The 25093-nt window shown below is 43.5% G+C and overlaps 2 protein-coding genes across 4 annotated transcripts; both read right to left on the bottom strand.

Moving 5' to 3' along the window:
* Positions 1 to 997: 997 nt before the first annotated feature.
* shld3 (shieldin complex subunit 3) lies at positions 998 to 16110 on the bottom strand. 3 transcript variants are annotated; one of them, XM_084176355.1, is made up of 3 exons: positions 15864 to 16110; positions 15572 to 15684; positions 998 to 2152 (listed from the first exon to the last, which is right to left on the bottom strand). In XM_084176355.1, exon 3 carries the CDS (start codon positions 2110 to 2112, stop codon positions 1372 to 1374), a length of 741 nt encoding a protein of 246 aa, XP_084032481.1. In that variant the 5' UTR covers positions 2113 to 2152; positions 15572 to 15684; positions 15864 to 16110; the 3' UTR covers positions 998 to 1371. The 3 variants fall into 3 exon arrangements, with proteins under 3 accessions (XP_084032481.1, XP_084032482.1, XP_084032480.1); XM_084176356.1 differs by lacking the exon at positions 15572 to 15684; XM_084176354.1 differs by lacking the exons at positions 15572 to 15684; positions 15864 to 16110 and adding an exon at positions 13202 to 13320.
* Positions 16111 to 20860: 4750 nt separating this feature from the next.
* LOC311141423 (serine/threonine-protein phosphatase 2A catalytic subunit beta isoform-like) lies at positions 20861 to 24820 on the bottom strand. Its single transcript, XM_084176749.1, has 7 exons — positions 24390 to 24820; positions 23756 to 23965; positions 23453 to 23626; positions 23197 to 23286; positions 22932 to 23093; positions 22152 to 22270; positions 20861 to 22018 (listed from the first exon to the last, which is right to left on the bottom strand). Exons 1-7 carry the CDS (start codon positions 24489 to 24491, stop codon positions 21946 to 21948), a joined length of 930 nt encoding a protein of 309 aa, XP_084032875.1. The 5' UTR covers positions 24492 to 24820; the 3' UTR covers positions 20861 to 21945.
* Between the last annotated feature and the right edge of the window lie 273 nt (positions 24821 to 25093).

The raw sequence follows: 25093 nt of genomic DNA, 5'->3' as shown, positions 1-25093 counted from the left end.
AAATTACTTTTGCCGTTAAATTCTCATGTACAGAATGGAAAATAAAAGTTAAATGGGTTTCCATCGCATTTTCAACTCTACTGATGGTTTTGTCAGAAAAACTGTTGGTGATCTAGCAAATGTGCCCACTCTGGTCTTGACACATGCGCTCTAGCCAACAGCTCGCAGGTACAGTGCGCGTAGGCTACCTACATTGAGATTATTATGGATAAGAGCGATATTATTTGCATTTGTTAAACGGCAGCCAAGCATCGATCATCATGTCACCAGAATAAGACCCTCGATATTTATTGGAAAGGAGCATCAAGCTCATCAACTTGCACTTTTACCACCCTGTGAAGTTCATCATAACGTATTTCATCTGTAGCCTAATAAACTGCATGCTTTCCCCGAGTCTTAGTGGGAGGACCACACAACATATCATCGTGTGACTCCAAGTTTACTTCTAAATGATGGTTATTATATGAATATTTGCGCATAAAAGCGTTTCCACCACCATTTCTCACATTATAAATTTGACCGACACAAAAAGATCCCACCATGTTAAACAAACAAATTGTCTGTTGGCTTTTATAAAATGTTATTTAAAATTTCCATCAGCCCAGTCATGCCTTTTTTCATGCGTCAGGTAATTCATCCGCATGAAATGGTTGGATGGAAACGTGGTTAAAGTCGAATACAAATGTAGTGGTTGAAGTGTTTCCATTACCCATTTAGGCAAATTGAGCATTAATAAATTGTTGACAGACTTTATGCCCTCCCACCTATCTGTTTCATGTCTCAGGTAGCCCGCATGGATAGAATGCAATAATTGACTAATATTTGCCATATTCTAATAATTATCATGTGCCAACGTATTGCCACGGTCTGTGCCATGGTGAAACTTGCACTCCTGTAGATCTGAAATAATTGGATGGTGAAACTTGCCAGCCAACCAGAAAAGCAAAGTGAAGCAATTCAGGCATTCTTGAAAGTCAGGACAATCCAAGTTCTGCAAAGATAATTTTTATTTAGCAAGACGTAGGAATTAAGAATTCATTTGTGGAGTGGAGCTTTATAGTTATGCGGTGACATCACGTTCCCCGCGTACCTTCAAAATGATTCATAATTTATTTTAAAAACCCAGTTTCCAGCATCATTTGTCACAATAACGAAAGTTCGACAGAAGAAAAATCCACCCGTCAAATGGATAAAAATGTTGTTGATCGTTATAAAATGTATCCTATATCTGTCGTTTCCATTACACGTCGCAACAATTATTTTGTTGCACCATTGCTTTTGTCAAATACACCTGGGTCAATGGAAACCTGCCTACAGTAAACAAAATAGATGACAGTGACACACGGATCAAATTCTGACAATCACTAATTTCTATAAAGTGAAAATGTTTCCAAGTCTATGAACAAATAAAGTGATCTGTCCAGTGACTTGAAATTCTTCCTTTAAATAATTTCCAACATATTCACAGTATAATACATCGCAGAACACCCAGATTTGTGTCAGATCCCTATGAATGTTGGCATTGCAAGTTGGAAGCTTGGAGTTCCTGATGGCCCGGTTCAGTCCTCTCCATATTTGTTCTATGTCTCCAGTGACAAAGTTCAGTTTGTCAATAACCCATTTTGCTCTCTGGCGCATGTGAAGTCTGTGCCTCCAAACAACCTTGTGGAATTGTTTGGAGAATGTTTGAGTGTTCTGAATATATAAACCTCTCTGTGAAAAAACACTCCATGATCTTTTCACTTCCCTCTCACTAAGGAGAGTATCTTTATGCTGTGCTGACGTTCCAATCTCAGAGCATGCCTGTACATGCAAGGTGGATCTTCCCAAACTGGTTAGAGCCAGGTTCTGAAGGCTTTCGGCACAGGGATGGGAGGTTAGTAATGGCTCAGCAGACTGCAGAAGTGATTGGATATTTTCCAGATCTTTCCGAGAAACTATCGGAGGTGACTTTAAGGGTCTAATTGGCAGCGATTTGTCACTTTCAGGTGGGAACCAAGGTGTAAATCTAGGCAACACACGACAGGGGAAGTCCTCCAAGGCCTTTTCTGTTTTGTCCACTAAGATTTTCAAGCCGCCATCGGTGCTTTTGTAATGCAACAAGACGTCCATAAGGTTGCCTTCCCATTCCTCACAAGTCCATATCACAGTCCTACAGAAGATTATAAGAGAAGACATGTTGTTAAATCAGTATTGAATGACTGTATATCAAAATGTGCTCTTTGTAACAATTTGGTGTAACAATCTCCTGGTGTTTTTTTGAAGAATACCGTTTCGAAGCCTAGACTAGGATCTGTCATCAACACCTGTTTTTACATTATTGTAATGTAACACACAGACGCTGATAGGGCTGGGCGATATGGCCAAAATATCATATTATACTATTTTTCAAATGTTTTACGGTATGACAGGGTTTGGTGTTTTTATATAATAAAAAGGTCTAAGTAGTTAATGAACCTAGGGTGGCAACACAGTGCATTCGGAAAGTATTCAGACCCCTTGACTTTTTCCACATTTTGTTACAGCCTTATTCTACAATGGATTAAATATATAGTTTTTTCCCCATCATCTGCACACAATACCCCATAATGACAAAGCAAAAACAGACATTAAAAAAAAATATTATTTTATAAAAAGACAAAACTAAAATATCACATTTACATAAGTATTCAAACCCTTTACTCAGTACTTTGTTGAAGCACCTTTGGTAGCGATTACAGCCTTGAGTCTGGGTATGATGCTACAAGCTTGGCACACCTGTATATGGGGAGTTTCTCCCATTCTTCTCTGCAGATCCTCTCAAGCTCTGTCTGGTTGGATGGGGTGCATCGCTGCACTGCTATTTTCAGGTCTCTCCAGAGATGTTCGATCGGGTACAAGTTCGGGTTCTGGCTGGGCCAATCAAGGATATTCAGTGACTTGTCCCAAAGCCACTCCTGCATTGTATTGGCCGTGTGCTTAGGGTCGTTGTCCTGTTGGAAGGTGAACCAGTCTGAGGTCCTGAGCGCTCTGGAGCAGGTTTTCATCAAAGATCTCTCTGTACTTTGCTCCGTTCATCTTTCCCTCGAGCCTGACTAGTCTCCCAGTCCCTGCCGCTGAAAAACATCCCCACAACATGATGCTGCCACCACCATACTTCACCGTAGGGAAGGTGACAGGTTTCCTCCAGACATGACGCTTGGCATTCAGGCCAAAGAGTTCAATCTTGGTTTCATCAGACCAGAGAATCTTGTTTCTCATGGTCTGAGAGTCATTTGTGTTTTTTGGCAAATTCCAAGCGGGCTGTCATTTGCCTTTTACTGAAGTGTGGCTTCCGTCTGGCCACTCTACCACAAAGGCCTGATTGGTGGAGTGCTGCAGAGATGGTTGTCCTTCTGGAAGGTTCTCCCATCTCCACAGAGGAGCTCTATCAGAGTGACCATCGGGTTCTTGGTCACCTCCCTGACCAAGGCCCTTCTCCCACGATTGCTCAGTTTGGCCGGGCGGCCAGCTCTAGGAAGAGTCTTGGTGGTTCCAAACTTCTTCCATTTAAGAATGATGGAGGCCACTGTGTTCTTGGGAAATGTCAATGTTGCAGACATTTTTTTGTACCCTTCCCCTAGATCTGTGGCTCGACACAATCCTGTCTCTGAGCTCTACGGACAATTCCTTCGACCTCATGGCTTGGTTTTTGCTCTGACATGCACTGTCAACTGTGGGACCTTATATAGACAGGTGTGTGCCTTTCCAAATCATGTCCAATCAATTTAATTTACCACAGATGGACTCCAATCTAGTTGTAGAAACATCTTAAGGATGACCAATAGAAACAGGATACACCTGAGCTCAATTTCGAGTCTCATAGCAAAGGGTCTGAATGCGTATAGTACCAGTCATGTGTGGACACACCTACTCATTCAAGGGTTTTTCTTTATTGTAGAATAATAGTGAAGACATCAAAACTATGAAAGAACACATATGGAATCATGTAGTAACCAAAAAAAAAGTGTTAGACAAATTTGACCAAGAAGGAGAGTGATGGAGTGCTGCATCAGATGGCCTGGCCTCCACAATTACCCGACCTCAACCCAATTGAGATGGTTTGGGATGAGTTGGACCGCCGAGTGAAGGAAAAGCAGCCAACAAGTGCTCAGCATCTGTGGGAACTCCTTCAAGACTGTTGGAAAGCATTCCAGGTGAAGCTGGTTGAGAAAATGCCAAGAGTGTGCAAATCTGTCATCAAGGCAAAGGGTGGCTACTTTGAAGAATCTCAAATATAAAATATATTTTGATTTGTTTAACACTTTTTTGGTTACTACATGATTCCATATGTGTTATTTCATAGTTTTGATGTGTTCACTATTATTCTACAATGTAGAAAATAGTAAAAAATAAAATAAAATACCTGGAATGAGTAGGTGTGTCCAAACTTTTGACTGGTACTGTATGTAAATAAGGCATCTTTTTTATTTATTTATTTTAAAAATGTGCAAATATTTCTAAAACCTGTTTTTGCTTTGTCATTATGGGGTATTGTGTGTAGATTGAGGAAAACAAATATTTAATCCATTTTAGAATAAGGCTGTAACGTAACACAATGTGGAAAAAGGGAAGTGGTCTGAATACTTTCCAAATGCATTGTACATTATAAGTGATTTCGAATAAGCCAGGGAGGAATTATTGACAGGGTAGGAACAAAAGTGTTGGTCACTGTTTCCAGGGGACCCTAATTAGATGTTACATTACATGTTGTTTTTTTAGCTCATGTAACGTTGCACAAACAACATGCTTATTTAGGCCTACACCAGCACTAGGCTGTATTAGTTTGCTACGCTCGCTCCAACTTAGCTGGAAAGCTAGCTTGCTAAATGTACTAACTAGCGATTAGCAGCTAATAAAATTTATTTTAGCCACAACTTGCTAAGAGAAGAAACTAGCAGACAGTAGTTTGCAGACAGTGTGATACAAACTAATTGTGTATTTATAGATCGCTTGTGGAAAGCAGCATCGTTGTCACCAACATCTTGTTGCATCTGACCATGCAGACTGCAGAGTGAACGGCAATAAAGTGCTCATGACTCAGTGCTCAAACAACTGCTCTGGAGTGACAGGGGGCAGGGCTTGGGAAGCTGCATGCAGCAAGCAGGAGGAGAGGGAGAAGGATGACCCAAGTAAACTATAAATAAATTGACATTACATGCACCGGAGTTGCATATCACGTTTAACAAACCAAACATTGAAATACCGTTACAGTCCAAACCAGTATGTGCATCCATACCGGTATATACTAAAATATGATATACCGCCCAGCCCTAGATGCCGGTGACATATCCTAGTTAACAGTCGGAGCGAAGTATGTGCACAATGGTTAACCATAGAAACAAGGTAATTAAGGTAGCTATGCTTTTGATGTTGAGCCAGCTAGGCTATGGTTTAAAGCAGGAGTGTCAAACTCGTTTTGTACCGGCCGCATTTGGTCTTCAACGAGGTCCAGAGGGCCGTCCTGACAATTTATTATACACTGCTCAAAAAAATAAAGGGAACACTTAAACAACACATCCTAGATCTGAATGAATGAAAATAATCTTATTAAATACTTTTTTCTTTACATAGTTGAATGTGCTGACAACAAAATCACACAAAAATTATCAATGGAAATCAAATGTATCAACCCATGGATGTCTGGATTTAGAGTCACCCTCAAAATTAAAGTGGAAAACCACACTACAGGCTGATCCAACTTTGATGTAATGTCCTTAAAACAAGTCAAAATGAGGCTCAGTAGTGTGTGTGGCCTCCATGTGCCTGTATGACCCTACAACGCCTGGGCATGCTCCTGATGAGGTGGCGGATGGTCTCCTGAGGGATCTACTCCCAGACCTGGAATAAAGCATCCGCCAACTCCTGGACAGTCTGTGGTGCAACGTGGCGTTGGTGGATGGAGCGAGACATGATGTCCCAGATGTGCTCAATTGGATTCAGGTCTGGGGAACGGGCGGGCCAGTCCATAGCATCAATGCCTTCCTCTTGCAGGAACTGCTGACACACTCCAGCCACATGAGGTCTAGCATTGTCTTGCATTAGGAGGAACCCAGGGCCAACCGCACCAGCATATGGTCTCACAAGGGGTCTGAGGATCTAATCTCGGTACCTAATGGCAGTCAGGCTACCTCTGGCGAGCACATGGAGGGCTGTGCGGCCCCCCAAAGAAATGCCACCCCACACCATGACTGACCCACCGCCAAACCGGTCATGCTGGAGGATGTTGCAGGCAGCAGAACGTTCTCCACGGCGTCTCCAGACTCTGTCACGTCTGTCACATGTGCTCAGTGTGAACCTGCTTTCATCTGTGAAGAGCACAGGGCGCCAGTGGCGAATTTGCCAATCTTGGTGTTCTCTGGTAAATGCCAAACGTCCTGCACGGTGTTGGGCTGTAAGCACAACCCCCACCTGTGGACGTCGGGCCCTCATACCACTCTCATGGAGTCTGTTTATGACCGTTTGAGCAGACACATGCATATTTGTGGCCTGCTGGAGGTCATTTTGCAGGGCTCTGGCAGTGCTCCTCCTGCTCCTCCTTGCACAAAGGCGGAGGTAGCAGTCCTGCTGCTGGGTTGTTGCCCTCCTACGGGCCTCCTCCACGTCTCCTGATGTACTGGCCTGTCTCCTGGTATTGCCTCCATGCTCTGGACACTACGCTGACAGACACAGCAAACCTTCTTGCCACAGCTCGCATTGATGTGCCATCCTGGATGAGCTGCACTACCTGAGCCACTTGTGTGGGTTGTAGACTCTGTCTCATGCTACCACTAGAGTGAAAGCACCGCCAGCATTCAAAAGTGACCAAAACGTCAGCCAGGAAGCATAGGAACTGAGAAGTGGTCTGTGGTCACCACCTGCAGAACCATTTCTTTATTGGGGGTGTCTTGCTAATTGCCTATAATTTCCACCTGTTGTCTATTCCATTTGCACAACAGCATGTGAAATGTATTGTCAATCAGTGTTGCTTCCTAAGTGGACAGTTTGATTTCACAGAAGTGTGATTGACTTGGAGTTACATTGTGTTGTTTAAGTGTTCCCTTTATTTTTTTGAGCAGTGTATTTCCTCCCTGTCAATGATCATTTTTGGAATTTTCAATAATCCCTGACCACCTAGTTTTAATTTCTGTGCATTTTAGTGAGCTGGACATAGTCAATAAATGTAGGTCCATTATTTCTACACGGTTTCAATTTCGTTTTAGTCATTTTAAAGTATAGTGAGTTTGACACACCTGGTTTAAAGCATGGCCATGGCTGTTTCTTCTCAATATCATAATTGGAGGCAGCAGTTCTATATTCCTTCTGCTCTACCCTTCCCCACAAAGTGTGTATTCTTATTTGTTTCTAACTTTGACCCAGCTGTCAAACCTTTATTAGAATATAATATAATATAATATAATATATCTGTGCTGGATGCTTCTTGAGAGCAGAAATATTGTGGCCTCCCTGTAGAGGGCTGCATTCCCGCGGGACCTGCGGATCCCGACTGAAATCATTGTGGCGTGGTCGGCATTTTTCATGCTGTGGGCGGTCAGACAGACGAATTTGGGATGAAAATATTTTTGTTGTCCCACAGATTATTTGGAAACTATCGTCCTTCTGCTTTCTATGCGTTAGCCTAAAGCCCTATTAGCATGGGACTAGTGTTACTAGAGAACGTTGGTTATGTAATTATTACCCCTGAATGTCCGTTATTCCAGAGGCCGATTCGGACAGGATAATTTTTTTAATAAATTGACAGTTATGACGGAGGCCTGGAGTGTTTTTTTTCTAGGCGTGAAGATATTTCAACAACTCCAGGCGATAACAGGCTACACTGATAAATCGAGCTTGGTTCCCAAGTTTCTAAACCATACCAAACCATCTTTGGTATAGTGCTGCCATATTTGAATTGAGGAAGTGTGATCATAATCATTAGGATATTTTAGCGATCCGCAGTAGAATACGCCCCAAATGCCCCCCAGCCTTCAGATGTGAGCTAAACAGCGCACTTGATATGCGTTTTAGGCTATGTATGAGAAAGTGAACTTGTAATTTCCAAACGTTTAGCTCAGGTGTAAGGCTCCTTAACAGCTTCTACCCCAAAGCCATAAGACTGCTCAACAATTAATGAAATGGCTACCCAGACTATTTGCATTGCCCCCACACCCCCCTTTTTTACGCTGGCAACAGCTCTGGTGGACATTCCTAGAGTAAGCATTACAATTGCACGCTCCCTCAACTTGAGACATCTGTGGCATTGTGTTTTGTGACAAAACTGCACATTTTAGAGTGGCCTTTTATTGTCCTCAGCACAAGGTGCACCTGTGTAATGATCATGCTGTTTAATCAGCTTCTTGATATTCCACTTCTGTCAGGTGGATGGATTATCTTGACAAAGGAGAAATGCTAATTAACAGGGATATAAACACATTTGTGCACAAAAATTGAGAGAATTAAGCTTTTTGTGCTTATGGAAAGTTTCTGGGATCTTTAATTTCAGCTCATGAAACATGGGACTAACACTTTACATGTTGTGTTTATATTTTTGTTCAGTGTAAATATGATTAGGCTATAGTTTACTACATAAATATTAATCACCCATATTTCTGTCTGAAAATCTTCCCACTACTAAAAGGTAGGCTATAAAAATAGCTCAAGAGCAAGTCTCTCCAACTCTGCTCTCTTCAAACTACATCTAGCATATTGGCTGATATAGCCCAGTAATACAGATAACCTAATATAAAATGGGCCATGTGAGAATATCTGATAATTTAACCTATTTCTTAAGTTATGTTTGCGCATTTGATATTGCCTATAGGGCACAAAATTGCTGGGACCATGGCTGGCAAGTGAGCTGCATCACATACCAATAAAATAACATTGTGGGACTGCAGTTGGGTTTGGGACCAAATCCAATCTAATTGTATTTGTCACATACACGTGTTTAGCAGATGTTATTGCGTGTGTAGCGAAATGCTTGTGCTTCTAGCTCCGACAGTGCAGTAATATCTAACAAGTAATATATAACAATTTCACAACATATACCCAATACACACAAATCTAGTAGAAATAATGGAATTTAAGAATATATACATATGGACAAGCAATGACAGATCGGCATGGACTATTTCTACTGTAGTTCTTGCGGTAGCGGGTGCTAGTCGGACAGATGTCTAGCGGGTGCGAGTCGGACAGATGTCTAGCGGGTGCGAGTCGGACAGATGTCTAGCGGGTGCGAGTCGGACAGATGTCTAGCGGGTGCGAGTCGGACAGATGTCTAGCGGGTGCGAGTCGGACAGATGTCTAGCGGGTGCGAGTCGGACAGATGTCTAGCGGGTGCGAGTTGGACAGATGTCTAGCGGGTGCGAGTCGGACAGATGTCTAGCGGGCGCGAGTCGGACAGATGTCTAGCGGGCGCGAGTCGGACAGATGTCTAGCGGGCGCGAGTCGGACAGATGTCTAGCGGGCGCGAGTCGGACAGATGTCTAGCGGGTTGCGAGTCGGACAGATGTCTAGCGGGTGCGAGTCGGACAGATGTCTAGCGGGTGCGAGTCGGACTGATGTCTAGCGGGTTGCGAGTCGGACAGATGTCTAGCGGGTGCGAGTCGGACAGATGTCTAGCGGGTGCGAGTCGGACAGATGTCTAGCGGGTGCGAGTCGGACAGATGTCTAGCGGGTGCGAGTCGGACAGATGTCTAGCGGGTGCGAGTCGGACAGATGTCTAGCGGGCGCGAGTCGGACAGATGTCTAGCGGGTGCGAGTCGGACAGATGTCTAGCGGGTGCGAGTCGGACAGATGTCTAGCGGGTGCGAGTCGGACAGATGTCTAGCGGGTGCGAGTCGGACAGATGTCTAGCGGGTGCGAGTCGGACAGATGTCTAGCGGGTGCGAGTCGGACAGATGTCTAGCGGGTGCGAGTCGGACAGATGTCTAGCGGGTGCGAGTCGGACAGATGTCTAGCGGGCGCGAGTCGGACAGATGTCTAGCGGGTGCGGTATGAAACGCTGCAGGTGATGAAGAAATCGTTCCCGCAAAGACCTACCTCCCTGCATGTAAGCACACTACGGGTGCCTCCTAATAATTAGGGCCATGCTTTTGGGTCGTTTTTTTTCGGGTACTTTGCTTTTACCGTTATTTTCCAGTATGATCCACTAGGTTTGCTGCAGGTAGAAATGTTATTTAACTGACACAAGCCGTCTCCAGTGAATCAATGTCTGATTGTGCGTGTGTGTTTGGTGGGGGGATCGCCTAAGACAGTTTAGGCGTAGCATTTCTAATTGACCCATTTTTGCTACAACTTCCGAGTCCGTTGGAGAGGATCAACTTGAGCAAAGTGAGGTGTATAATCACTGATCTACAAATAGTATGCCCTGCCAAATAACATACTTTTTGCGATTAAGACTATGCCTCCGCTGGCTTCAGGCCTTCCACACTATGTCGAATTCAGTCTTTTATGATTATTATATATGTCACACTGTACGATGTGACCAAATTAAAAGCTTGACATCAACCTGGCCAGATTGTACGATTTGCTTCAGTTATGTCGTCACATTCCTGCGACTAGCTTGCGAGGCTACGTCAGCCGATTTAGGCTACGTCAACTGCGCGTATCAAGAATGGCGTCGAAAGAACAACAAGCGGTTGCTATGTTGATGACTGACAGACACTGCTCCTCCTACCTCTGTGACCGTGCACTCCTCGTAATGAAAAGCGCAACTCTCGAATTGAAGAGGCACCTCACAACATGGAACTAACACGTAATATACGCCCCATAGCTCGAATGTGATAGGCGCCTCCACATAATCACTGGCATTACTCAATGCAAGCGTTGCGATGTTGACATTCGAGGTGTGTTCATGTTATGTTATTTGTAACTAGACATAGCCCATTACTTGTTTTCATTATATGATGTGTGAATTCTATTGTCGAATTTTGAATAAACAAATGCATGGTGTCATTGTCGGCCGTGTTCCTATTGGTCAGTCACCGGGATCGGCTCGTAACACCAGACACACTACACGATAAAGGCTCCATTTCTGACACTGACATAACTTTGTCGGAGCCTAAAACCGCACGTAGTGCTACTTAATCGGCAGACCTAGACCCGGTCACACTGAACGAGCCAAAATGTCCGACAATCGTTTACGACCTAAGAATTTTCCCACGACGCAAACATTTTGTCTGGGATGGCAAAATCGTGGCATAAGACGGCTAAAATCGTACAGTCACTTACAAAAAAAGCTGTCCCTTACAAGTCGAATGTGGTATTTTGGATGCAGTAATTGCAGAACAACTGCAATGTACTGCAGTTATACTGCACTGTAACTGCAGTTACAATGCAAAATTACTGCAGTAAAAAAAAGAGAGGTTATTTTGGACGCAGTATTTGCAACATACTGCACTCTGACTGCAATCTTTTTTTGTAAGGGGTCTGTGCGGGCCTTTAGGTGATCCTCCCACCAAACACAACCAGACACTGATTGGAGACAGCTTGTGTCAATTAAATAACATTTCCTAGGATTTTCCCATATAGAATGATAGATAGCATCTTTATACATGTCCCATTATGGCATCTGTGAGTGCACGGGCAGTGCCAGAGGCAATCACCGATTTGAAGTGGTCAATTTTCTTCTTCTACTACTTCTATGAGTTGGCTCTGAAAAGCTGCATACTACCACTTAGTGTTTGCTTACAAGTATAATTAATTGGCTGATCTCTCCTGATGACCAGGATGGAATCATGTGATCCTTCCTTAACCCATACGAAGTCCCACCCAATTGACTACTTTAAAATGGTGGAAGCCAAAGATGATCTATTAGATTGACAAGATAGTCGAGTGACCGCTCTAACAATGGAAATACATGTCCTCAAAGATGGAAGGCAGGCGGGAGGAGGCGAGATCAGGTGGAAACATTCTAGGCAATGATAACAGGCACAAATCTTTTTTCTTCAAAGTTGCCAAAATGCTACGTGGTCCACTTATATTAATGCATTCGTAACAACCTAACCATTACTAAACTTCTATTCAAATAAGCCTCACGTAGCAAATAAAAAACAATTGTTGACCAAATTCTACAGTCTCTTAACTTCCTCACTTCATGGTCTTATTTTTGTGGACAGATGTTGGGCGGAGTAAACAGTCGCTTCGCCTCTTCCTCTCTGTTGAAGCCCTCAATGGCAATGTCTATGTCAAAACGGGTTTTTATCCATAGAGTCCTCTAACTCGGCTCGTAAGTAAGCATTTCACGGTTAGGTCGACACCCGTTGTATTCGGCGCCTGCGACCAATACAATTTTATTTGATCTCTGAACTTTCCTACCAGTAATACCAGTAACAGAAAAGTGCCCCCCTATACTGCATTTATATTTGAATAAGGTCAGCTCGGTTTTCATTTGAAGAGTCTTTATATAATTCGCTTGTTACGCAACGAAACGGGAAACTTGATTTGTATTCACTGTCACAATTAGAATTATGGGTAGAAGGATTACTTTATCCTATCCCAGGTATTCCTTAAAGAGGTGGGGTTTCAAATGTCTCCGGAAGGTGGTGAGTGACTCCGCTGTCCTGGCGTCGTGAGGGAGCTTGTTCCACCATTGGGGTGCCAGAGCAGCGAACAGTTTTGACTGGGCTGAGCGGGAACTATGCTTCCGCAGAGGAAGGGGAGCCAGCAGGCCAGAGGTGGATGAACGCAATGCCCGTTTAACGATGCTCCTATGAAAGTTCTAACGATGAACGTAGCCTTAAGATGCTTTTGGGAAACCGGGCCCTGGACCTTTATGGCATAAAATGTGCGCTTGCCCCATAACATCAGGGGTCGCTGGTTCAAGCCCTACTACTCAATCGTTCTTTTACAGCTCAAAAAACGATGTACCGGTACGCAATGTTGTTAGCAAGCAAGCTAGTAGGCATCTGCATTCAGCTATCTAGCAGTGAAACCCATGTTATTTAGCTGTCACTCACGGGGCAATACATTCAATTTCAAGTTAATTTATTGTAATTTCAGAAAATAAGTTAGCTAACAAGCACTCTTTACTCTCTTTGTTTTGGTTAAATGGCTAGCTAGATAGCAATTTAACGTTAGAAGTTTGGCAAGCTAGCTGAAGCTTTCTAAGTGCAACAACGTTGGCTTAACTGCTAGCTTACTATGCATTCCGCTACTTTATGGGGTACAAACATTCGGGTTATCAATATTCGATACTAACCGGTAGTTTTGGTTGAATATCCAACTGGAGTCGCAAAATCAGTCAGTAGCCAAAGAGTTAAAATAAAAATAAAAGGCTGTAGGCATGTGGATCCAGTTCACGCCACGGTCTCGCGAGACTTGTTTATACAAGCAAAAGTAAATAATGTGGTCATCACTAGTTAAAACAGCCAAAGTCAGAAGGCCCACCTACTCGACCAATCAGATGAGGGAGTGTGATGACGCGTATGCCGATTGGCTTGCCGGGGCAGACGAGAGACATGCATTTATTTTATTTTGTGATACATCAATGATTTTGTTATTTATTAGCTATAATAAAAACAAATGATAGTCCCAAGGTAAAGGGTGGCTATTTGAAGAATATAAAATATACACTGCTCAAAAAAATAAAGGGAACACTAAAATAACACATCCTAGATCTGAATGAATGAAATAATCTTATTAAATACTTTTTTCTTTACATAGTTAAATGTGCTGACAACAAAATCACACAAAAATTATCAATGGAGGTGTGGATTTGGAGTCACACTCAAAATTAAAGTGGAAACCACACTACAGGCTGATCCAACTTTGATGTAATGTCCTTAAAACAAGTCAAAATGAGGCTCAGTAGTGTGTGTGGCCTCCACGTGCCTGTATGACCTCCCTACAACGCCTGGGCATGCTCCTGATGAGGTGGCGGATGGTCTCCTGAGGGATCTCCTCCCAGACCTGGACTAAAGCATCCGCCAACTCCTGGACAGTCTGTGGTGCAACGTGGCGTTGGTGGATGGAGCGAGACATGATGTCCCAGATGTGCTCAATTGGATTCAGGTCTGGGGAACGGCAGGCCAGTCCATAGCATCAATGCCTTCCTCTTGCAGGAACTGCTGACACACTCCAGCCACATGAGGTCTAGCATTGTCTTGCATTAGGAGGAACCCAGGGCTAAGCGCACCAGCATATGGTCTCACAAGGGGTCTGAGGATCTCATCTCTGTACCTAATGGCAGTCAGGCTACCTCTGGCGAGCACATGGAGGGCTGTGCGGCCCCCCAAAGAAATGCCACCCCACACCATGACTGACCCACCGCCAAACCGGTCATGCTGGAGGATGTTGCAGGCAGCAGAACGTTCTCCACGGCGTCTCCAGACTCTGTCACGTCTGTCACATGTACTCAGTGTGAACCTGCTTTCATCTGTGAAGAGCACAGGGCGCCAGTGGCGAATTTGCCAATCTTGGTGTTCTCTGGCAAATGCCAAACGTCCTGCACGGTGTTGGGCTGTAAGCACAACCCCCACCTGTGGACGTCGGGCCCTCATACCACCCTCATGGAGTCTGTTTCTGACCGTTTGAGCAGACACATGCACATTTGTGGCCTGCTGGAGGTCATTTTGCAGGGCTCTGGCAGTGCTCCTCCTGCTCCTCCTTGCACAAAGGCGGAGGTAGCAGTCCTGCTGCTGGGTTGTTGCCCTCCTACGGCCTCCTCCACGTCTCCTGATGTACTGGCCTGTCTCCTGGTAGCGCCTCCATGCTCTGGACACTACGCTGACAGACACAGCAAACCTTCTTGCCACAGCTCGCATTGATGTGCCATCCTGGATGAGCTGCACTACCTGAGCCACTTGTGTGGGTTGTAGACTCCGTCTCATGCTACCACTAGAGTGAAAGCACCGCCAGCATTCAAAAGTGACCAAAACATCAGCCAGGAAGCATAGGAACTGAGAAGTGGTCTGTGGTCACCACCTGCAGAACCACTTCTTTATTGGGGGTGTCTTGCTAATTGCCTATAATTTCCACCTGTTGTCTATTCCATTTGCACAACAGCATGTGAAATTTATTGTCAATCAGTGTTGCTTCCTAAGTGGACAGTTTGATTTTACAGAAGTGTGATTGACTTGGAGTTACATTGTGTTGTTTAAGTGTTCCCTTTATTTTTTTGAGCAGTGTATTCTGATTTGTTTAACACTTTTTTGGTTACTACATGATTCCATGTGTTATTTCATAGTTTTGATGCCTTCACTATTATTCTACAATGTAGAAAATAGTAAAAAATAAAGAAAAACCCTTGAATGAGTAGGTGTTCTAAAACTTTTGACCGGTAGTGTACATTAGTCATACATGGTACTTTTATACACAGTATTACATGATAGAAATACAGTTTGATATACACATTACACATAAAATGGTACTCATCATTACATACTCTTGCAATAAGCGCCATGGGATCTTTAGTGACCACAGAGTTAGGACACCCATCTAAAGTCCAATTTTCTTCAATTTCATTGAGGAACATTAAATTGTTAGTTAGTACATCAACATTATTAAAATGAAATTAATGTTGTAAAAGTGTATGGTATAAATTACAGTGATCTGTCTTTGAACTTACTACCTTCTTGTTCATTTCAGCATGTCTTTGTGCCCACAACTTGAAACAGAACACCATTGAATGGGAGACCTTTACTCTACCAATTGAGTTTTTTTGTCCTGCCAAAAGCTGTGCATCTGTTGAAGGTCAAGAATATGATATATTACTATTAGAACGAAAGGCTTTTTGGGAAACTAACAATGTTGCCCTATCAAATAGAATAACTCTGTGCTTGGACTGGAATCCCTTATGCTAGCTCAATTTAGATGAGTAGCAAAAGTTAGCTACTAGTTATCTAAAAAGAAAGACAACTTACCCTTTTGCCCAAAACTTTTGTACTTTCTCAATGTTATTAATTTTAGTGAAGTTGCCAATTCTTGTTAACGAATGTATTTAGTTATTTGGTCCTCAAACTTGAACTCGATATGTGATGACGCGTATGCCAAACCGGAAAATGCATCATCACACTCCCTCATTTAATTGGTCGGGTAGGCGGGCCTTCTGAGCTGGCACAAGTCATCACACTCCCTCATCTGATTGGTCGAGTAGGCGGGCCTTCTGACTTTGTGGCTGTAGTAACTAGTGACGACCCAATCATGTGGCCATGGACGTAGCCCAGGGGAGAACGACTGCCCCCTCTCATTGAAGCCATGGAAGTTCAAGGGTGACTGCGGTACTGCAGGCCATAGCTGCAGGTATTGTTATCAGAAAACAGGATCCTCCATTCAGTACCGCAGTCACCCTTGAAATTCCATGGCTTCAATTAGAGGGGACAGTCGTTCTCCCCTGGGCTACGTCCATGGCCACATGATTGGGTCGTCACTAGTTACCTCAGCCACAAAGTCAGAAGGCCTGCTTACTCGCCCTCCATTTGACAAATCTGACCATAACTATATCCTCCTGATTCCTGCTTATAAGCAAAAACTAAAGCAGAAAGCACCAGTGACTCGGCTAATAAGGAAGTGGTCAGATAATGCAGATGCTAAGCTACAGGACTGTTTTGCTAGCACAGACTGGAATATGTTCCGAGATTCTTCCGATAGCATTGAGGAGTACACCACATCAGTCACTGGCTTCATCAATAAGTGCATCAATGACGTCGTCCCCACAGTGACCGTACGTACATACCCCAACCAGAAGCCATGGATTACAGCCAACATCCGCACTGAGCTAAAGGGTAGAGCTGCCACTTTCAAGGAGCGGGACTCTAACCCGGACGCTTATAAGAAATCCCGCTATGCCCTCCGACGAACCATCAAACAGGCAAAGAGTCAATACAGGACTAAGATTGAATCGTACTACACCGGCTGACGCTAGTCGGATGTGGCAGGGCTTGAAAACTATTACAGACTACAAAGGGAAGCACAGCCGCGAGCTGCCCAGTGACACAAGCCTACCAGACGAGCTAAATCACTTCTATAAACGCTTCGAGGCAAGCAACACTGAAGCATGCATGAGCGCATCAGCTGTTCCGGATGACTATGTGATCAAGCTCTCTGTAGCCGATGTGAGTAAGACTTTCAAAGCAGGTCAACATTCACAAGGCCGCAGGGCCAAACGGATTACCAGGACGTGGATTCCGAGCATGCGCTGACCAACTGGCAAGTGTCTTCACTGACATTTTCAACATGTCCCTGACTGAGTCTGTAATATCAACATGTTTCAAGCAGACCACCATAGTCCCTGTGCCCAAGAACACTAAGATAAACTGCCTAAATGACTACCGACCCGTAGCACTCACGTCTGTAGCCATGAAGTGCTTTGAAAGGCTGGTCATGGCTCACATCAACACCATTATCCCAGAAACCCTAGAAACACTCCAATTTGCATACCGCCCCAACAGATCCACAGATGATGCAATCTGTATTGCACTCCCTCCACACTGCCCTTTCCCACCTGGACAAGAGGAACACCTAAGTGAGAATGCTATTCATTGACTACAGCTCAGCGTTCTACACCATAGTGCCCTCAAAGCTAATCACTAAGCTAAGGACCCGGGGACTAAACACCTCCCTCTGCAACTGGATCCTGGACTTCCTGACGGGCCGCCCCCAGGTGGTAAGGGTAGGTAACAACATATCTGCCACGCTGATCCTCAACATGGGGGCCCCACAGGGGTGCGTGCTCAGTCCCCTCCTGTACTTCCTGTTCACCCATGACTGTATGGCCAGGCATGACTCCAACACCATCATTAAGTTTGCCTGACGACACAACAGTGGTAGGCCTGATCACCGACAACGATGAGACAGCCTATAGGGAGGAGGTCAGTGACCTGGCCGTGTGGTGCCAGGATAACAACCTCTCCCTCAACGTGATCAAGACAAAGGAGATGATTGTGGACTACAGGAAAGAGAGGACCTAGCACACCCCCATTCTCATCGACGGGGCTGTAGTGGAACAGGTTGAGATCTTCAAGTTCTTTGGTGTCCACATCACCAACAAACTATCATGGTCCAAACACACCAAGACAGTCGTGAAGAGGGCACAACAAAGCCTATTCCCCCTCAGGAGACTGAAAAGATTTGGCATGGGTCCTCAGATCCTCAAAAAGTTCTACAGCTGCACCATCGAGAGCATCCTGACTGGTTGCATCACCGCCTGGTATGGCAACTGCTCGGCCTCCGACCGCAAGGCACTACAGAGGGTAGTGCGTACGGCCCAGTAAATGGTAGGTTTATTTGAACAGTGAGAGACAGAATAACAACAAAAAAATCCAGAGAAACGCATGTCAAAAATGTTATACATCGATTTGCATTTTAATGAGGGAAATAAGTATTTGACCCCCTCTCAATCAGAAAGATTTCTGGCTCCCAGGTGTCTTTTATACATGTAACGAGCTGAGATTAGGAGCACACTCTTAAAGGGAATGCTCCTAATCTCAGTTTGGTACCTGTATAAAAGACACCTGTCCACAGAAGCAATCATTCAATCAGATTCCAAACTCTCCACCATGGCCAAGACCAAAGAGCTCTCCAAGGATGTCAGGGACAAGATTGTAGACCTACACAAGGCTGGAATGGGCTACAAGACCATCGCCAAGCAGCTTGGTGAGAAGGTGACAACAGTTGGTGCGATTATTCGCAAATGGAAGAAACACAAAATAACTGTCAATCTCCCTCGGCCTGGGGCTCCATGCAAGATCTCACCTCGTGGAGTTGCAATGATCATGAGAACGGTGAGGAATCAGCCCAGAACTACACGGGAGGATCTTGTCAATGATCTCAAGGCAGCTGGGACCATAGTCACCAAGTAAACAATTGGTAACACACTACGCCGTGAAGAACTGAAATCCTGCAGCGCCCGCAAGGTCCCCCTGCTCAAGAAAGCACATATACAGGGCCATCTGAAGTTTGCCAATGAAAATCTGAATGATTCAGAGGAGAACTGGGTGAAAGTGTTGTGGTCAGATGAGACCAAAATGGAGCTCTTTGGCATCAACTCAACTCGCCGTGTTTGGAGGAGGAGGAATGCTGCCTATGACCCCAAGAACACCATCCCCACCGTCAAACATGGAGGTGGAAACATTATGCTTTGGGGGTGTTTTTCTGCTAAGGGGACAGGACAACTTCACTGCATCAAAGGGACGATGGACGGGGCCATGTACCGTCAAATCTTGGGTGAGAACCTTCTTCCCTCAGCCAGGGCATTGAAAATGGGTCGTGGATGGGTATTCTAGCATGACAATGACCCAAAACACACAGCCAAGGCAACAAAGGAGTGGCTCAAGAAGAAGCACATTAAGAGTGGCCTAGCCAGTCTCCAGACCTTAATCCCATAGAAAATCTGTGGAGGGAGCTGAAGGTTCGAGTTGCCAAACGTCAGGCTCGAAACCTTAATGACTTGGAGAAGATCTGCAAAGAGGAGTGGAACAAAATCCCTCCTGAGATGTGTGCAAACCTGGTGGCCAACTACAAGAAACGTCTGACCTCTGTGATTGCCAACAAGGGTTTTGCCACCAAGTACTAAGTCATGTTTTGCAGAGGGGTCAAATACTTATTTCCCTCATTAAAATGCAAATCAATTTATACAATTTTTGACATGCGTTTTTCTGGATTTTGTTGTTGTTATTCTGTTTCTCACTGTTCAAATAAACCTACCATTAAAATTATAGACTGATCATGTCTTTGTCAGTGGCCAAACGTACAAAATCAGCAGGGGATCAAATACTTTTTTCCCTCACTGTACCAGGCGGTGTCAGAAGAAGGCCCTAAAAATTGTCAAAGACTCCAGCCACCCTAGTCATAGACTGTTCTCTCTGCTACCGCACGGCAAGCGGTACCGGAGCTCCAAGTCTAGGTCCAAAAGGCTTTTTAACAGCCATAAGACTCCTGAACAGCTAATCAAATGGCTACCCAGACTATTTGCATTGTTCCCCCCCACCCCCTCTTTACGCTACTTCTACTCTGTTTATTATCTATTCATCGTCACTTTAACTCTACCTACATGTACATATTACATCGACTAACCGGTGCCCCCGCACATTGACTCTGTACGGGTACCCCTTGTATATAGCCTTGCTACCATTATTTTACTGCTGCTCTTTAATTATTTTTTGTATGATGTATTTTTTATTTAACACATTTCTCTTAAAATTGCAGTGTTGGTTAAGGGCTTATAAGTAAGCATTTCACGGTAAGGTCTACACCTGTTGTTTTCGGCACGTGACAAATAAAATTTGATTTGATCAGTGTCTAGGGGCTCAGCCTCCAGCTAGTGACTTGACTGAGAAATCCATAATCAAATCCTCCTCCTGGAGAGCCCTACTGCGTTAATTTGTTCCAGACCTAATATAAGACAACTGCTTCTATGAATATGTATAGTGTATTCTGCTAATCAGACCCGCCGGAACCACGGGCGGGTGCAAAAACCTGCAAACTGTGCCAAACCAAGCTGGGCTAGTCTGATATAAGACATTTTCCCACAACTGTGCTCAGGGCTTGCTAGTGGCTTTTCTATTTCCACTTTTGCCAGAGGCACTTGATTGGTAATTATAATCAAGCGTATAGCAAAGCCAACTCCTACAATCCTTGATTGCGCCAAATGAAGAAAGGGGTATGGCCAAAAAGCAGTGTGGTGACCTGATAGTCAACAACATAGGGCCAGCACAGTAGTTTGTCAGCCTCAGTGTGAATCAGGCAATATTTTCATTTCACATTGTCCTTTTCATCATTTGGGAAACTTACCCCAGTTCAGTGTGGCTCAGTAGTGTAAAAAGCCCTCAAGTACCCTTATTCCAGCCTCATTACTGACTGAAACAGTCAACTGTAAAGCTGACCACAGTGATAACTGTCAATAATAACGAGGACCGTTAAATCGTGTGTTCATTATCTTTATTCAAATTATAAGGTTGCGGAGATGTTCAGCAGCGCAAGTCATCTTTTTGAATGCCACTTGGCCTAAGAAGCTAAATGACTGTTTAATTACTTTTAGGAATCTAATTTATAATCTAGCAAATAAAAATGTCTTAATACCATAGTCATTTTGAGTAGCTACAGATGTCACATTATCTGGTGTACAGATAATGTGTCCATTACGGTAAAGCCCAATACAAACCGGCCCATAGATTTTAACTAACCTGTTCTTCACGATACTTTCTTCGTTCTCGATTAGGCAAAAAAAAAATCTTAAAAAGTCTGTTTCCAGTTGCAGGTGGTTCTACAAAAACTATAGAAATTTCAGAAAGATATTAAATTCATATTTTATGTCAAGTGAGATGCCTCTTGCATGTGTGTAGAGCTTTGTTTTGGTCACACTGTAGAAACAACTAGTTCCTGCAAAGGTGCTGGGAAATGCTAGATATGCGGCAGTTAAGATGGTGAGGAACCACTTCACGTGGTACAAAACATGAATTTAATATCTTTGCGTTTGCTGGTTTTTGTAGAACCAACTGGAAACGGACATTCATATAAACACATTTTTTGCACCGAACCGAGAATGAATAAAGTGTAGAAAGAACAGGTTAGTTGAAAAGTCTATGGCGTCGGTTTGTATGGGGCTTCCTATAATGGACAACAAAAATATATTTGGTTATATCACATCATCTTGCGTACAATCTGTAGCTACGTCGGTCAAATAGTATTCTACTGCAGTTCTAAAAAATGTCAAGTTTTACATGTCTTAAAAGATTTTATGGCACATTTTGGTCCATGTTGGTACTTTCATATTTCATTCACTTTAAACATGTATTAAAACAAACAAACTACATTTTTTAAACATGTATTGTAAATGTTTATCAGCACAGCATTATGACAGCATTTTCTAAACTGCAGAGGGGATCTTGGTTTCTTATTTTGTAGGTCTCCTATACCATTATATTCCGTAGAATGCATTTATTAAACCCCTCTTGTACAGTATATTCAAATCTAGATGTGGAGTACTTGAAGGATGGCTTCAAACATTTACAAGAAGTAGTCAGGGGTGCGTCTAGTCACATGAGGCTCTCCGCGCCGAGGAGCCGGGTCGAACTGTAGGCTGAAGGGGATTGAGGAAAATGTACGGTCAGATGATTGCCCAGAAGGGTTGAGCAACAGAAAACCAGACACATTGGATGACTGATCTACCCAATTTGAACAGTAGGAAAGTCACTAGAAATTCTCATACTTACAAAGAATATTTGAGAGTATCATCCAGCTCCATGATGGCTGCCTGGTTGCCACAGCGATAGCAGTAGTTTGGTGCACTGAAAATGGTGACAACGTTTTTGTCATGGCCCCAGTTGTATCCCTGAAGAAAAACAATTAAGAAAGCCAGTCGTGTAAGGTATTGTTTGCACCCTCGTATAATATCCAATCCTAACGATGTGGAGGTCTCCAAACATCCCTGGTAATAACAATGACAAAGCAATACTTTCAAGTCGCTATTCACGTCATAAACAAGTACAATGGCCACCGTGGGGAAAACAAAGGCCGTTCGCCATCTGCGCCCATTAAATTTAGCCTATATGTGCAGATTCATTACTTCTAAACAAATACTTTTTTGGGTTGTCATACGCTTACAATGTTTTGATTATTGCTTGAATGGGTCGCTAAGATAATATTTGGTTGTCATCGTTGCAAAATACCTATTTTGAATGCAGCAGTTGTTAGCTAGAATGCTAAAGCTTATTGACAGACTGTAGCAAAATAACCTTTCTGGTTGAAGTATAATGCAGTTGATTTGCGATGACAAACATTACGCAGGACATTCATAGGAGCCTTACAAACCAATCATAATCCCAAAGTAGTGCGAAATGCACTCATAAGCAACATATAAATGGGTGCTTTTTTGCTGGCAGTCTGAGAACTCCTGTGTTTTCCCCCAAGGTGGGGAAATTGTGAATACTGACTCAGTATTATACAACTTTGATTTAAAAAATTTAAAAGCAGATTAACAAACTACATTTTACCTCCATAACCAACTGGTGGGCACGGGACACAAGGGTGAGCCCGTTGGCATGGTTGAAGGTTTCAGAGATGTCTTGACCAAAGGTGTAGCCAGCACCTCTTGGGGAGATGCCCCAGCCACCGCGGTCATCTGGGTCTGACCACAGAAGGTCACACATTGGACCCTAAAATAAAAAGGAACACAGTTAGTGTTGATGCTACATGAAAGACTCTCTGCCTAACATTTAGAATGACACCTATGCTCTCTGTGCAACAGGATATATCTACCTCGTGTGGGACCTCCTGCAAGCGGTCCAGAGCCCGTATGTGATCAAGAGTGTCTATTGAAGGAGAGAGGCCTCCATGTAGGCAGAAGATCTGGCAATATATACAAGTACAGTTTGGATTAGAAATTAGCAGCAGTTAGTGGAGGATTTAAATAGAACATACTCACTTCCATTAAACATTGACTTTTCAAATATAGAGTTGTTGAAACTGAACAAATACAACACAGGTTTAACAGGGAAAATCAAACCAAAAATACCTGTTCATCTACAAGTGCAGTTAGTGGGAGATAGTCAAACAGGTCTGTGAAGGATTTCCACACGTTGGCATTGCCGTATTTCCTCAAGCACTCGTCATAGAAGCCATACACCTGTGTGATTTGCCTGCTTTCGTGGTTTCCTCGCAGAATTGTGATTCGTTCTTGGTACCGGACCTGTAACATTTCACCAAAAGTAATCTGTCATCGTATGCAGGTCTTAGCTACTTGAGCAACATTGCATTATTATCATAATAATAACTTGGTGGACCAAAGTGAGTTAGCAAGTTTTTGTGAAAAGCATACCTTTAATGTGACGAGAAGAGTGACTGTTTCCACTGAGTAGTAGCCTCTATCCACGTAATCCCCCATGAACAGGTAGTTGGTGTCAGGAGATTTCCCCCCAATCTTGAAGAGTTCCATGAGGTCATGGAACTGCCCATGAACATCCCCGCAAACTGTGACTGGACATCGCACTTTTTGCACATTTGATTCCTTGGTGAGGATTTCCTTGGCCTGAAAAAAAATTACAATATGTACATTTAGCTAGATCATTACCAAAAAGCCCTGTCCTACCAGTGAAATCGTTTCATCAGATAGCTAACATTAGCTTTGCGCAGCCAGAAATATTGATTGGTTTGAAGGGCGTCTTGAATAAGTACGTTAGCTGTGGTTAGTCATCTTGGTGTTAATCATCTGGATCGTTTAGTCATTCTATGTAGGCTTCAGTTTGGCTAGCTGAATGGTTAGGCCCAATTCACGCTAACCTAGCTAACGCGAGTTAGCTAGCTAAATTGTTACCAAGAATGCTTTGAAGCTAGCTAGCTGGCTACTACTGGTAGTTGGCTATGCTAGCTATCTATTGTTAGCTAACGTTAAACTAGCCAACTAATCTCGAACAATAATTTCAGCTCTAATCTAACAAATTGGGTTTAGTTACCTTCTCACAGAGACTCCTGACTTGATTCTCAGTAAGTTGTTTGCACTCATTTAGTTGTTCGATCCATTGGTCTAATTCCTTCGTAAAAGATTTGTCTTCCATGACAGCCGTGATATCAATCGACGTCTTGATCTACCAAAAAATATATTAGCTAGGTTGACTAGCTAACGTTAGCTAGCTAGCTACCGTTAGTGTAGAATGACTATTGTTAGCTGCTCCTGTCCCGCCAAAGTGATGACTCTAAAATTCAGAACTAATGACCTAACTATCTACGTTCTAATCATTGTAAAATATATAAAACCAAAGTGTCTCGTAAACAGGCGAACAGAGTATTAATTGAGGGGAATCAGAGTGGATTAAAATCCCTCGGTGCGGCAGAATCTGACGGGCGACGAAGCGCTGTAACTAGCTGGCCTACAACAATAACATACGGGGTATTAAGGGAGTGTTTTTATGACACCATTTATTACACACGAGCCACCTTGTGGTGAAAGAGACTAATCACACTCACAGGGCAATAAACGAGAAGAGTGTAATTGCAGACCGCAATTCGGGGCGTTTTCTGAAATGGGCATTTCTTGATGTCAAGTTACACCCATTGATGCTCGCCATTGGTCCTTGGCCGTTTCTTTTAATTACATGTCTTTTTACCAACGAAGAAGAAAGCTGCAATCAGAATAGATTTAGACAATGTCGGTAATTCT

The sequence above is a fragment of the Coregonus lavaretus genome (genome assembly GCF_964263955.1).
Source record: "Coregonus lavaretus genome assembly, chromosome: 14".
NCBI classification, from domain to species: Eukaryota; Metazoa; Chordata; class Actinopteri; order Salmoniformes; family Salmonidae; genus Coregonus; species Coregonus lavaretus.
The sequence above is the reverse complement of the archived record's forward strand: the minus strand, read 5'-3'. Positions and strand labels throughout refer to the sequence as shown.